General features: G+C 45.9%; 1 protein-coding gene across 1 annotated transcript; it reads right to left on the reverse strand.

Moving 5' to 3' along the window:
• Window positions 1-1,890: 1,890 nt before the first annotated feature.
• On the reverse strand, window positions 1,891-9,130 carry TMEM35B (transmembrane protein 35B). Its single transcript, XM_081921218.1, has 3 exons — window positions 8,877-9,130; window positions 5,760-5,940; window positions 1,891-3,660 (listed from the first exon to the last, which is right to left on the reverse strand). Exons 1-3 carry the CDS (start codon window positions 8,982-8,984, stop codon window positions 3,530-3,532), a joined length of 420 nt encoding a protein of 139 aa, XP_081777344.1. The 5' UTR covers window positions 8,985-9,130; the 3' UTR covers window positions 1,891-3,529.
• Window positions 9,131-14,181: the final 5,051 nt, after the last annotated feature.

Consider the following 14,181-nt stretch of genomic DNA (forward strand, 5'->3'; position numbering starts at 1 on the left):
CAGCTTACACAGTGCAATCCTACACGTCAACCAGCGACGCAGCACCACTTATTTCATAGCAGGGTCAACGGTGCCATCTCCCAGGTTATTTGCCAGTCTTCTGCTTGTCAAATTTATAAGCCTTCCTCCAAGAGCAGCACATCAAATAAGCTAAGCAGAGGAAGCAGTAGGGTTAACTTCATCTCATTTTGAAAAATTCCAAACTAACCCCCAACACTTTATGACGACCAACCAACATGCCACAAGAGAGTGAGCAAGCCTTTGCATCTTTATCAGGAACAGCAAAATGGGAAGAGTGAGAGAAAAGCTGGCTTGATATGGATGCCATCATGTAGTAAACTTTTTTTTAATTTTTGCTGTAGTCTAGGAGCCTAGCTATGAGGGTATGGCTTCAGGGTTGCAATGAAGAGATGTCCACTACACAACCGACATTTACTCAAGTTAGCCCTGCCAAGCCCGATGGAGCTTAACCCTGGGAATCTAGGGGTACAATTGCAGCCTTCATCACCACTGTGTAAATTATTGTGTGCGATTTGTAGCACCAAGAGTAAATTCTTGAACTTCTGGAAGCAAAAAAGGGAGTGGAGAAAGACTCCCAAGAAGGAGAAGAAATTATGGACCCAGTAGTTAGCTGCTCGGATCTTTCTCTCTGGAGAAAGGTTGGTGGTAGAATTATGAGGCTATTCAAGCATGGAAATGAACACCGCTCTAAAAAATATTACTTGCCACACTCCACAAATGAATTACTCCAACATCAGCCCTGATATTACATATTTGTATTCTTTCTATAGGCAAAAAGGACTAAACCGGCAATGGAATGTGGGATTTGGCTTTGTGGCTTTCTCCTCAAGAGGGGGGAGGCTAAAACTAGTTTGTCAGAAGTCCGTAAGAAAGCTCTCTTAGACTGACAAGTTTCCCTATCAAAAGCAGAACAAAGCAGGCCTCCTTGAGAAATAGAAGGAAAATCTAGACTAGGCAAGGAAGGCCTCTGCCAAGAGCGTTGCTTTGTCACCCAGCAACGGAGAAATGAGCAAATTGGCCTCATCTCAGGAGGAGCCCATCACACCTGTTGCAGACATTAAAAATATTCGTTTTATCCTACATGGAGGCAGGACCAATAGGGGCTGGTGCCTGAAGCTCAGTCTCACAATGTATGACCTTTTTCAGAAGAAAGCTGCCCGAGGGCAATTGCAGGGTACCTTCCTCGCACTGCCATGGTGAGAGTCTCCTCCTTTTTAAGGAATTAAGCACATTTGCGAACAAAGCACAACTTCTTCACACTCACACTTTGCAGCTTCAAAGCAAGCAAGCAAAAATACCAACTGCTTATTCCAAAATGATTTGGTGTGCCTCCCGCACAGCCAAACTGTTGGGATGACCTGCCCACCCACAGACCACTTGGATAAAAGAGGTAGCAAGGGTCTCATATTTGGGCTCCATGACTACCTTCACTTTGGATCCCTATTTGAAAGGCTGCCAATGTTTTAAACTGGCTCAGTGCCTGTGCCTTTAACATATAGAGTTTAACACAGAGGAAGCGACTAGGCGATGGCTTTCCTGGCATGGAGATAAAGCAATGGGGAGACATTCATTTGATCCATTTCCATCTCTTCAGCCCAGCTTCACTGAGGGCAGGTGTGTCTCCTCTTTAGCTTTCCCTCCACCCCCAGCTCAGCTCTTGTTAAGTTCCTAGATTAAAGGACAACGTTAGGGTGATGCTCTCTTTCTCCTCTCAGGCCAAGTAAGATTCATGATGTCTTTTTATCTTGCCTGCTGACAACCGGCTGTTTTATTTATTTACTTTTTAAAAAGACTCTGCCCCCTTCCTCTAACACTGGCTATCAGAACCTCTGGTGGCATTCCTCAAAACAAAGAAAAATTGAAACGATGTTTTAAAAAACAGTCAACACTTTAATCACCAAGGAGTCAAAAGAAACAGAGAAACATTGCCAAAGCGGATCAGTAAAGCCAGCACCAGAAAAATATATAATGACTGAAACAAGATGGACGTTGTCTGGTTCTTAGATTACAGTGCCTTATGCACCTGTCTAGTAAAGGACTCTGATAATCAGAAAGCAACCACAGTAAAAATCCAACCTCTGCTCATTTCATGCCTAATCTCTAGAACAGGGGCAGGAACCGGTGACGCTGGAGATGTTTTCTAGCCTTTAACTCCCATCAGCCGCAGCCAGCATGGCAAAAGGACTGGGGTGAAGGGGATTGCAGCTGGAGAGCCTCAGCTGGTCCCCATATTCCTGCCCTGAGGGAAAGATCTCCTGCATAAGAGCCTCTGGTGGCCATCTCAGTGGACAAGCAGGTGAAGAGGGAAGATGGTGGAACCTTAAGAGGCCCACAGCAGGGCGAGAGCTTTTCCTCTTCTGGCGAACTTCCTCCCCACCCCATGTTCATCATGAATGCCAAAGAGTATATAAGTGCAGGAAAGCATTTGTCACCCTTTCCAGAGGCAGGCTTGCTGAGAAGCACTCTCCCAGCAGGCAAAAACTGGGGGATGCTCTGCCTGGGATGCAGAAGGTCCTAGGTTCAACTCCTGGCTGGGAATGTCCTCTTGAAATCCTTGAAAGCCACTGCAAGTCAGTGTAGACAATACTGAGATAGACGGACCAATGATCTGATGTTTAAAGGAAAGCAGCTGTATCTTAGTGGACAGACCACAGATCAGTGGTAGGGGCAGCTGCTTCTCTCACATAGTAGCCAACAAAATCCTTCAGTGCCACTCAATGAACCCCACAGAAATGGTTTGCCCTGAGCCAAAAAAGGGACTGTCCTATGCCAGGTTATTTATTTTTTTAAGTGTGCTTCTATTTTCTCCCAAGGACTACCCAAAAATTATTTCACATATCCCCTTCCATTTCCTTCCTCCGCTTCCCCAAGTTATGAAATTCAAAGATTAAGGCAGCACCTGGCTAATTTAGCACTTACGCCAGGCCTAAGATGGAAAAGAACAGTGGTGAATGGGGTAGCTGAGAAAGACCCAAAGTCTAGCTGCCATCGATTTAAAGCAGGAGTGGGGACCCTTAGGACTCTGCTGGTTGTGCCCCCACCCCACCCCCCGCCCACAGCCCTCACTGGCTCTGCTTCACACCCATTTTTGCCTGATTGAAGTGTCCCTTAAGTCTGACAATTGTCACTGGCATGTCTGAATGGAGGGTAAAGGGATTGTGAGTGTGTGTAGAAATTAACCTATAGTACAAAGCTAAAAACTTCATTTGTTGCTGTGCTCGCTTTTGCCTGTGGTCCCTGCTCACCACTGGCATATGGCCCTCGGAAAGTCACCCAGGAGGGAATGTGGCCCCTGGGCTGAAAAGGGGCTTCATCCCCCAATCTATGGTGATTTCAAGGTCACAAACACCCCCTGGATCATACACACACAGGACCCAGTTTATACCAAGTTAAAAAGGACCAAGCAAGGGGAGGAGGGGTGGAAAGCACACAGACAAAAAAAGGCCAACAAGAGATTTGCTGCCATTTCCGAACTCTCCCCTTCTGCCCTCTCCAGTTCAACACCCCCTCACTCAAACTTTGACTTGGTGGGTCTCCCTCTTCCCCGGATATTGAGGAGAAGCAGAAGACCCAGGGAGATAGTGGCCGGGGCACACATGGCAATGGGCTCCTTCAAAACCAAGAGGCTGTAGATGGCACCTGCAAAGAGACAGAGGGAGAAATAGTTAAAAATTTAATTGCAAAAAGAGCAGGAGATTCATTGGCCAAACAACTCTCCACCCCGCGGCAATCTCTAGCCTCGACTTGCACCTGTTTTTGTACATGTTAGTCATACTTGGGAGTAGACCCCCTGAAATTAATGGGCATCGTTAACTTAGATCCATTAATCTTAATGGATCTACCTGTGGGATATTATTGCAGTCAAACCCGTTCATGTTTTGCCAGATAGGCACATGAAGGGACTAAGGCTTACATAGCTTTCCTGTAAAATTTCCTGGAGAGAACTCTGTGAAATCACTTGGTCTGCCTTGGCGGGAAAACTTCCTGCCTAGGCATCTCTCTCTTTCTTCATCATGCCAAATTTCAACCAAAAATTAAGATGCATAAAAATAACTCAACAAGAGTAAAAAGAGACCCACTGTAGAAGCGGTTTTAAAAAAAGATATTGAAGACAGCTAGATAATGCAGTCTCCTGACATCCCTTATAAAGCAGGGATCCTACTTTTTCTGCTTTAGAAAACTTCAGCTCCTAAGTCTATGCACGCTTACTTGGAAGTAAGCCCAGTAAACCTTCCCTGGGACTTCTGAGCAAATATACATAGGATTGTGGTGTTCAGGCTGTTTGTTCCCTGCTTTTTCTGGCACATGAAACTCTGCAAAACATCATATACACAATGACGCTGATGTACAGAAGAAAAATCTATCCTTCTGAGCAGCATCAGCCTGTTTGCCAGTCCTGATCTACAAAACAGCTTCACCCAGTTGCTGTCCAGCTTTCCCTTCACCACCACCACCCTCTGACTAGATCTCCTGCTCCTTCGGTCAGTTTTACCCAGAGGAACTCAGGGGCCTGATAAAATCCAAATGCAGCTTTAAGGGAGCCAGGAGTGATTATATCAGTAGTCAATTACCCAAAGCTAGAAAAATGGTACATCTGTAATAATAATTTTTAAAAAGGTTCCAGGCGGTTGGTATCGTCATGAAGACGAGCATGCATAGCATTAATTAAGGTCAGGGTTTTGAATAAAAATAGAATTTCCCAGTTGATGTGAGGAACTTTTGCAAAACAGTGGCTTAATTAGCAAGCAACATGGATAACTAATTAGCTTCTGGTGCCCCCTACTGGAACATGCACAAAGAGACTCACACTTTGTCATGCGTAGAAGTTGGGCAGCTTTTAATAGTCAAGTTTATTCTTTGTAACCAAATAAAACATCAACATGTAAATAATAGGGACTAAAGAGCTACATTACAAGCCAGTTTCCTTGTGAGGAGAGAAAATGGTGCCATTTGTACTTTTTATTTTTTTAATTACAGGTTGAGCAGATGAAAAGCAAGCACCTCTGCACTAAGGCAGCACTGCTTCCCAAGCAAGATTAACTGAATACCTTAGAAACAATTTTATGAGGTAGGACAGAGCTCAAACTCAAGTAATAAGGGGGATTTCCTTGGTTTTGAAGCTATCTGTGAAAAATGCAGACTTCTATGTTTCTGTAACACAGTTCAACCAGCTGAACTCAGATCTGCTTTTACTAAAGCCAGAGAATAATTCCAGATGTTGGCAGACTCCAAAGCCCATCAGCTCCAACCAGCATGGCCAATGGGAGTTGCAGTCCAACAGCATCTATAGGGTCACAGGTTCCCCATTCCTGACCAAAGTGATATACTATGTTTAACCCTAAAACCAAAATGGCTGGCACCCATTATTTTTTAAGCATACACTTGAAAAACAAAACACACTGTTGCTTTCAGCCCCAATACAGCCTCATCTGTAGTTGAGATCAGAAAAACTCAAGAATGAGGACCTTCAGTCAGACTTCAGCTCCTGAAGAACAGTTGTACTTCAGTGGCAGAGCATCTGCTTTGCACATGAAAGGTCCCAGGTTCAGTCTCTGGCATGTCCAGGGAGCACTGGGAAAAGACTCCTGTCTGAAGCCCTGGAGAGTGGCTGCCAGTCAGTGTAGGCAATATTGACCTAGAAGGGCCATTGGTCTGACTGTATAAGGCAGCTTCCTACATTCCAGCAGTCCCTTTCTACCTTGCGGAGGGGAAATAGCCAACCCCTGCACAGCTCTTACCTATCATGACGATTGTGAGCACAAAATTGCTGATTTCCTGCAGCAGCTGAGGCCCAAATGCCATGAGCAAACCAGCCGCCAGTTCTATCCAGCCCACCGTTTCCAGGTACTGGATCGGCTCTGGCTTGTAGCCAAACTCCTTCAGAGGAAAGGCGTCGGCAAACTGCACAAATTGCGATTTCTGGAATAGAGAAAAGAGTTTAAAAAGCGCCAGCGTGGTGTAGTATTTAGGGTGCCCACCTAGGACCTCCTTGGAGAAGTGGTTTTGTTTTTTTTTTGTTTTTATGGAAGCCGCCCAGAGTGGCTGGGGAGGCCCAGCCAGATGGGCGGGGTATAAATAATAAATTATTATTATTATTATTATTATAGAAGTGGGATATAAATATAATAAATCCATAAATTGATAAGTGTAAAAGAGTTAAATGGGTGGTGGTTCAGTGGTCACCCTACCTTGCAAACATCCCCAGAAATAGGAAGCGGGCCCATGAGTGAGATGGCTGCAAAGGGATGAATGGCAGGTGCCCCTCCTTTTCCAGTGAGTGGTTGGCCCCTCCAAGTTACTCTCTACGTCCATGTTTCTCAAATGTGAGTCCCCAGTTGTTGTTGGGACTACAACCCCTGTCATCCCTAGCTAGGAGGACCAGTGGTCAGGGACGGTGGGAGTTGTAGTCCAACAACAGCTGGAGACCCAAAAGCTGAGAAACACTGCTCTAGATCAAGAGGGCACCGACCTATTTTGAGCTAGTTGGCACACCCGGAATGCTGAGAAAGTTATGGGCACTGGCCACAAAATGGAAGCCACGGGAACATGGCATGACACAAAATGGATGCCATGGGGGGGGGGATAATGGCTGCCACATCAAAAAGAGCAGAAAAAGTGATAGGGCCAAAAAATGGTGCAAGCATGTGCCCATAGAATCATATGGTATACAAGTATCAGAATTGTAGAGTTAGAAGGAACCACTAGGATAATCTATTCCAACCCCCTGCAATGCAGGAATATTTTGCCAACATGGCGCTTGTATTAAGAGTCTCAACTGAGCTATCCCAGAGTAATAAAAGCCATCCAATAATGCCATAAAAAATTTAAAACAGTGTTAATTAAACACTGTGGAAGGATGCATTCTTGATTGCCTGCTCAGGCCTGGCAGAATAGACAACTTTTCAACAGACTCATATTAGGGAGAAGTGTGCATTCAACCCGATATACTGTATTAGTGATAATAGCATGCAGAAATGAATTATATTAGAGGAACTTGCAAAAATGTGTCTATTAGTAAACTGAATACATTAATATGTTTATTAGGAGCAATCTGTATGAAAATTATGAATAATTTTTATGAGGATTAAAAAAAATAATGATTGCTGCAGAAATGTAGAGAACTGAATTTAAGACTGCAAAAATGAGAGAACCAACATGGCCAGATCCTTCCATCCCTCATGGAAGCTGGACCTCATTACTCAAGCTTTTTCAGAGAGGCCCAAAGTGGCAGTGGTACACTTGGCAGTGGGCTTATGTACACCCATATACAGGCCGAACTTAAAGTGGAAGCGTCACACGTGATCCAGCTCCCCTTTTAGGTTTGGGGTGGCACCAAGGCCAATGCTTTGGATTCAGCACAGATAGCAAGTCAAACCTTTGTGTCTTTCCACCTGCAAGCATGCAGACATCTTGGTGACATCTGCTCCAGCCACTGGGTGGGGAAATGTTGCAGCTATAAAGCCACAGGCTTAGAGAGGTCCAGAATGAAACTCTTCAAACCAACCCCAAACTATTTTAGATATTGTTCCGTATATTTGTTGTTCTGAATTGCACATTACAAACTTTTTGGCTTTCTGAGTCCATCCTTTTATATATATATATATATATATATATATATATATATATATATATATATATAATGGCAAGCTCAATAAATAATAGACTAATCACACTATTGCACAACTGAATCAATTATCAATAGGCAGCATTTGATAAGTTCATGTTTACAATTGAATCTCGTTTGGCGAGCGAATCTGGTTTGGGGAGGTACTGGCTAGAGTTTTCTTCTTTTCTGTTGAATTCCCGCCAAACTCGACTAGTGAAACGGAAAAGGCTCACAAAATTCAAATCCCAACCCGATTCGCGCCAAAACAAAAAACTGTTTCAGCAGGCAGCCAGGAGAGGGCGGAGATGTCAGATTTGGGCAAAAACCGATTCATCTAAACCTACTCGAATTATCTGGGGTTCTGCGATGGCAAAATAGCCAACAAGTAATCCCCGAATCACAGATTTAGCTCTGATACAATCCGGAGTCCAAGACCGCTCCAAAACTGTTAAAAGCCCGTCCACACCGCGCGCGCATTTATATCAAATCCGACAGGCGGGATTAAGAGCTGCAGAAGCATTATTATTGGGCGGACACTGCAAAAATGATAAGCAACTGTCTGTCGTCTCTAACAGGATTACAATACTCTGCGTGCCCACCCGATCCTATGCAAGTGCATTCGGAAGTATGCTCCACTTTGTTCAAGGGGGCTTACTCCCAAGTAAACGTGCACGGGATTGCAACCTAACGCGCCAAAGGCAATGCACACACGGGCTTTTATAAAAGCCCCGATGGATCCAATAGGCGACGTACTTCCGAGTATAAGCGACAAGGCTCTGAACCGTGCAAATCTGGCGCGTATACTCGTAAGTAAATCCGTCCACTGAGTGAAGAGTAAGCATCCTCCCTCCCGTAAAACCCCGCGACGTTTTACCTCTGCTTAAGGAACGTGTCCCGGGAATCGGCCAGGCGAGGGATCCCCCTCCCCTCCGCAGAACTCATGGCGCTTCCTTGCGAGTAAACGCGTGCTGCGGGTGGGCTGCGCGCTTCCTTGGGAGTAATAAGCCTTTATTCAGGGTAAGCACGCATGGAGGATCGGTTGCACGATTTAATACCGGTGGGGAATAAAGAGGGGTGTTTTTTGTTTTAATAGCCTCTGCGCAGCTTCGCCCACACCCAGTTGCAACAAATTGCAAAGCAAAGCGGAGGAGGGCTCCTTTGCACACTTCCCCTTCTTCCCCCCACGCACCCAAAAAAAGCCATTGCTAAACCGTTTTCCCTTCCCCTGCACACCCCGATTGCCGCTCACCAGCTGCTCATAAACTTCGCCTGAAATCCGATCGGTCAGCTTGACGACCCCGCAGACGGAAAAGAAAAGGCCCAGGAGCACGCGGATGGCGGAAAAGAGCAGCGCCATGGCTCTGGTTTCTCTCGCTCTCTCCTTCCCTTTCTTCGGCTTACTGGTAGCTGGGGCGGGGGGAGGAGGAGGGGAATAAACACTGGAAACGGGGAGGGGAGGAAACGCAGCCACCAAAAATGGTTTTTTTCCTTGTCTTCTTTCCCACCCACCGCTGGCCCCGGTAATCGAACCGGCGGCGCAAACGCGACACAGTCGCGACAGAGTTGGGTGAAAGATGAGGGCGCTGCCTTTTGCTGAGCAGGCGGCTGCAAGTAAATAGGCGGTGTGATAACGGCCTGGCACCTTTGAACGGGCGAGGGTGTCCCTAAGCATGTGCAGAGAGCTTGATTAAAAGCCGAGGGTCGCTGCTGCCTGCTCTCAACTGTTTAAGGACATCTCCTCTTTGAAGAACGATGCTTAAGGAGACAATTGATCATAAATCAAGACCACCTACAGATAGTATTTTAATGTTGTAAAGCGGAACGCTGGGTCCAAACCAGTTCTGCGCTGGTTCGACTCTTTAAATATACATTTTATATGTAATATCACCCCTAATTAATACATGGTAGGATGCAAACAATGTAACGCGTCGCAAAATAAACACAAATTATTGTTATTCATCAAAACCAAATTAAAAGAGGCAGTAAAACAACAGAGCAATCACCAAACCTGCAAATAAGCAGGTTTTGTGCTAGAAATGTATTTTGTACTTATGTGGGGGGTTGCAGGTGGTTTTCACTTCCACAGGCAGTAAAGGCCTGGCCGTCGTGTTTCAGGTGGCAAGCTTAGGACTCATCAGGTCTCGACATCAGAATAGGTGCAATACCAAAGAAGGAGGTTCTGAGAACCTGCAGAGTGGCTTTCCCTAATCGCTGGAAATAACTTGTTTGGTGATGAGGAAAAGACACTAAGAACGTAAGAGGGTGTTGGCTAAGGCCAATGGCCCATCTAGTTATCACAGTGGCCAGCCAGGTGTCTGCAGGAAAACCTCAAGCTAAGCACATGAGCGCAATCCCCTCTTGTGGTCTCCAGCAACCGGTGTTCAGAAGCATTACTGGCAGCGGTTGTGGATGGCTAATAGGTAAAGGTAAAGGCACCCCTGCCCGTACGGGCCAGTCTTGACAGACTCTGGGGTTGTGCGCCCATCTCACTTAAGAGGCCAGGGGCCAGCGCTGTCCGGAGACACTTCCAGGTCACATGGCCAGTGTGACATCGCTGCTCTGGCGAGCCAGAGCTGCACACGGAAACGCCGTTTACCTTCCCGCTGGTAAGCGGTCCCTATTTATCTACTTGCACCCGGAGTGCTTTCGAACTGCTAGGTTGGCAGGCGCTGGGACCGAGCAGCGGGAGCGCACCCCGCAGCAGGGATTCGAACCACCGACCTTTCGATCAGCAAGTCCTAGGCGCTGAGGCTTTAACCCACAGCGCCACCTGTGTCCCGTGGATGGCTAATAGCCATCAATAAATGGCCTCTACCTCCCCCATGAATTTGCCCAATCCTCTTCTAAAGCTTTGCAGGTATGCGTTCTTGATCTTTGATAATGTCTCTTGCTTGACAGGGTGGAGAGGGATGGGGCAGGGGTGCGGGGGGTGCAGATCAACCCAGGTGTCACCACTGAGGGGGTGACAAAATGCCAGGCAGCACTCACCACAGGGCCAGCAGAGCACCCGAGCCACGTGTCTCTCCTGGGAGAGAGATGGTGGCTTCGCCGCGCGCAGGCTCCATACTTCCCAAATGGTCCGCCCACTACCTCCCCCCCAGCTGTAGGGCAACTGAGTAGGAGGAGGCAGGCAGACTCCGGAGGCCCATGGTGCGCCCCACTTCCATGGGCAGCTCACGCCGCCACAGCCACCTGAGCGGCTTCCTCTGCCACTGGGAGAGGGCAGTGTTAGTGCAAAGAGAAACCACCCCGCCATAGAAATTCCTGTAAAGGGAAGCTTTTTAATGTCTAATGTTTTATTATGTTTTTATATTTCAAGAGTGCAAAGACAAGCAAGAACCTCACCCCATTTGGGAAGGAACCAGAGGAGGAGACAAAGAGCTGTGGGAAGGCAGCAACCTTCAGTCCCCACAACTGCCCCATAAGTGCAAGATCTACTAGGATGAGTTACTGTGCTCACTAGACCCGGCCTTCTGAGCTGATTACCTTGAATAGTTAACTTCACTGGCACCATGTGAGTTATTGCTGACCTGCTCTTGACACCCACTCTGACACCACACTCGAAAGTAGATTCCTCCAAACCCCCACCCTCCATTCCCAGCTAGCTATGGGTTGAATGTTTTTCAGGAATTGGAATCCTGCATGCCAAGATCATTTGGGTTTATTGTCCATCTCTTCCAAGAAACCTTCATCCAGTGACTCAACATCAGGACACACTTTGCCACTGGGGACATAAACATGGATCTCTGTCTTTGGTCTTGTAATCTGGGGCAGCAAAGATGAGTTTGCTCTAGATGATGATGATGATATGCAGGTCATCCCACTAACCATTAAGTCCTGCATTGTGGAGCGAGCGGCCAACCTGCGAGATCCTGGCGGAAGATCACACCTAGCTTTGCAGGGAGAGGGCTTCACAGCAAGCTGAACAGGGCTGGTAAAGTGAAGATAAGTGCATTTTTGCTTCAGGCAGCTGCCCGGCCTCCTAGTAGAAGAGAGGTTGTTCAGAATTCCAACACCTTTTGGTTGAACTGGTCCAGCAGGAAGCTCTAGGAAAGGCAGTTTTACATTCTTCCAGCCTTTGTACCTGTTCTGGTTAATTAAAAAGAAATCTCAATGTTTGGATTGTTGGAAGCAGTGTTCAAAACTCCCATTGTTCTAGGCGCATTTTGCGACAGGGAAATTCATTAGCGCAAGCAGTTTCTGAGCTCTGGGCGCAGTATTGCACCTAAAATTTCAGATTAAAACTGCAGAATGGAAGGAGAGGAGGATGTTTTTTCTGCTTCCCCACTTCTAGCTACTCTCTGAAAAGTGGAGAAGAGGCCCTCTTAAGAATGTGCCTAGACATTCCGTTTTTGTGCCCATAACCTAGGTTTAAAAGGCCATTTAGTGCCTAGCTTTCATATCTCAGTTTCTAACACTGGTTGGAAACAACTGGCAATGTTTTACACCAATCCCATAAACTTTGTCTTATACAAAGCCAGACCACTGGTTCCTCTGAAGCAGGGATTGTCAACACAGTGCCCTCCTGATGCTGTTGGACTCCCATAAGCCTAAGGCAGCATAGCCAAGGGTTAGGAATGATGGGTGTTGAGTGTCTTCCACCAGCTGTTTACCCCTTCTCTAAAATACCTGTCACACAACTTATCCTCCAGAAACTGGGGCAGAGTATTGAACCAGACATCCCTACCGGCAATGCATTTGCTCCACCTGAATGTCACATAGACATATTGCTCTGAAATTTAAGATTTGAGAAGCAACAGTACTGTGGGGAGCAGGCAAATGAGAAACTAGGGCTAAAGGACACAAGGCAGGTGCTTTGCTTACTGAACTTGTTTTCTGTTCAGCTACCTGCAAGTTTTCCCAAAGCAAAGACTCACCAGGGTTTTTTTGTTGTAGGGAGATAGGGAGCTACTATACATTAGTACAGTGGTACCTCGGGTTAAGTACTTAATTCGTTCCAGAGGTCCATTCTTAACCTGAAACTGTTCTTAACCCGAAGCACCACTTTAGCTTATGGGGCCTCCTGCTGCTGCCGTGCTGCCGTAGAACGATTTCTGTTCTCATCCAGAAGCAAAGTTCTTAACCTGAAACACTATTTCTGGATTAGCGGAGTCTGTAACCTGAAGCGTATGTAACCCAAGGTACCACTGCACTCCATGATCATCTTAAGATTCCAGGAGAATCAAGTTATAGACAATTTTATTTTGAATGGCTTAAATTTATAATTCAGTGGCGCTGCAGTGTGCCAAAACCCTGGGACACGTCCTCAACCGTTGATTCCATACTGCTGCATCATAATTTCTTGTGACAACTTTTTTACCTTGAAACTTGTCTCTTGGTTTACCACCACCCATTTACATAACAGGCAAAGCCAAAGTTCCTCATTTTATAAAATGGAAATGTATAGCTATACTTCAAGGCTTCTCAGAAGGCAGAAGAGCAGTAAGAGAAGAAAACTCACCTGAGGAAGGAGTCGGCTGCATTTCTCCATTAACTTCCAGCTGCCAGGTTGGTAACTACCAAGATGGGAAAAGCGTGTAGGTAGGCATGGAATCAGTGGAGCCCTCCCTGTGCCCACAAAAACAAAATCAGCACTGTAGTCTCTCTTCATTACCGCTACCAGACAGGTTAGGCTCCTTAATGATGAGGGCAACTGCAGTCTTATTTTCCTCTTTGTTTCCATCGGATCCAAGTTTGACGATCAATAATTCAAAACTTGAACTCTATGCAGCATTTATGAGCAACAGTGTGGGGTTAATTTTGCCGACAGCCTTTGTAACAGGAGCCCTTTCCTCCTAGAGAAATGGCTGCGGCACTAACAGAAAATAGTCTAACATGAATGGAAGTGGAAGAGCCTCACAGTTTGCACAAAAATATCAAAGACTAAGGAAGGGGCTCAGTGTTTTTGATTGCCTTCAGGAATAGAATACATCAGCAAACCAACCCATTTTATTAGCAATTTGCTTAACTTTCCCAAAAGAAAAACTTTAAAAATGGGCTTTCATAAAAACAAAGGGGATGCTGTGGGACTAATTCAATAAACACAGCCTGAAAAGTTCTGTGTTTTTCTGTTGATATTTCGTAATTTAAAAGATGAACACATTAGCTAAAAATTGTATCCAGAATGGCAAATACCAGTACATCCACAATGTATTTAAGTGCATTATAAAAACATATTCTTAATTTTAAAAAAATTAAGAGTGTTAAAACACTATAGAGAACTGAAAACATTATTTCGTCCCAAAACTCAAGAGCTGCCAGGAACATGGTTATTTAGTCATAAATTGCCTGGATAAAGAGAGGTTTTCAAAGCCTGTTTTCAAAGGTGCATCTCACTAAGGCAGGATGATCAAACACACATCCCCAAGGGCTGCTTACACCCCCAATGCCATTTGTGGTAGCCCGTTGCTGCCTTTTCCAAAGCCTGGTGAGGTACTGGGCTTTGAGACAGAGGCGTAAGTGCTGACAGTGTCCTACAGTCCCACCTTCTGAAAGCTGAGTTAGTGCTTTCCCAGCTTTGGGAAAGACATAGGGCTCTAGGACCCTACCAGAGC

This window comes from Podarcis melisellensis (assembly GCF_964234715.1).
Source record: "Podarcis melisellensis genome assembly, chromosome: 8".
NCBI classification, from domain to species: domain Eukaryota; kingdom Metazoa; phylum Chordata; class Lepidosauria; order Squamata; family Lacertidae; genus Podarcis; species Podarcis melisellensis.

Excerpts from the sequence above, each read along its gene's own strand:
- TMEM35B (XM_081921218.1), bottom strand. The coding sequence starts at position 8,984 with ATGGCGCTGCTCTTTTCCGCCATCCGCGTGCTCCTGGGCCTTTTCTTT. Across the intron at positions 5,941-8,876 it reads GCGAAGTTTATGAGCAGCTG|AAATCGCAATTTGTGCAGTT; the intron begins GTGAGCGGCAAT and ends TCTCTATTCCAG. Across the intron at positions 3,661-5,759 it reads GCTCACAATCGTCATGATAG|GTGCCATCTACAGCCTCTTG; the intron begins GTAAGAGCTGTG and ends GTCTCTTTGCAG.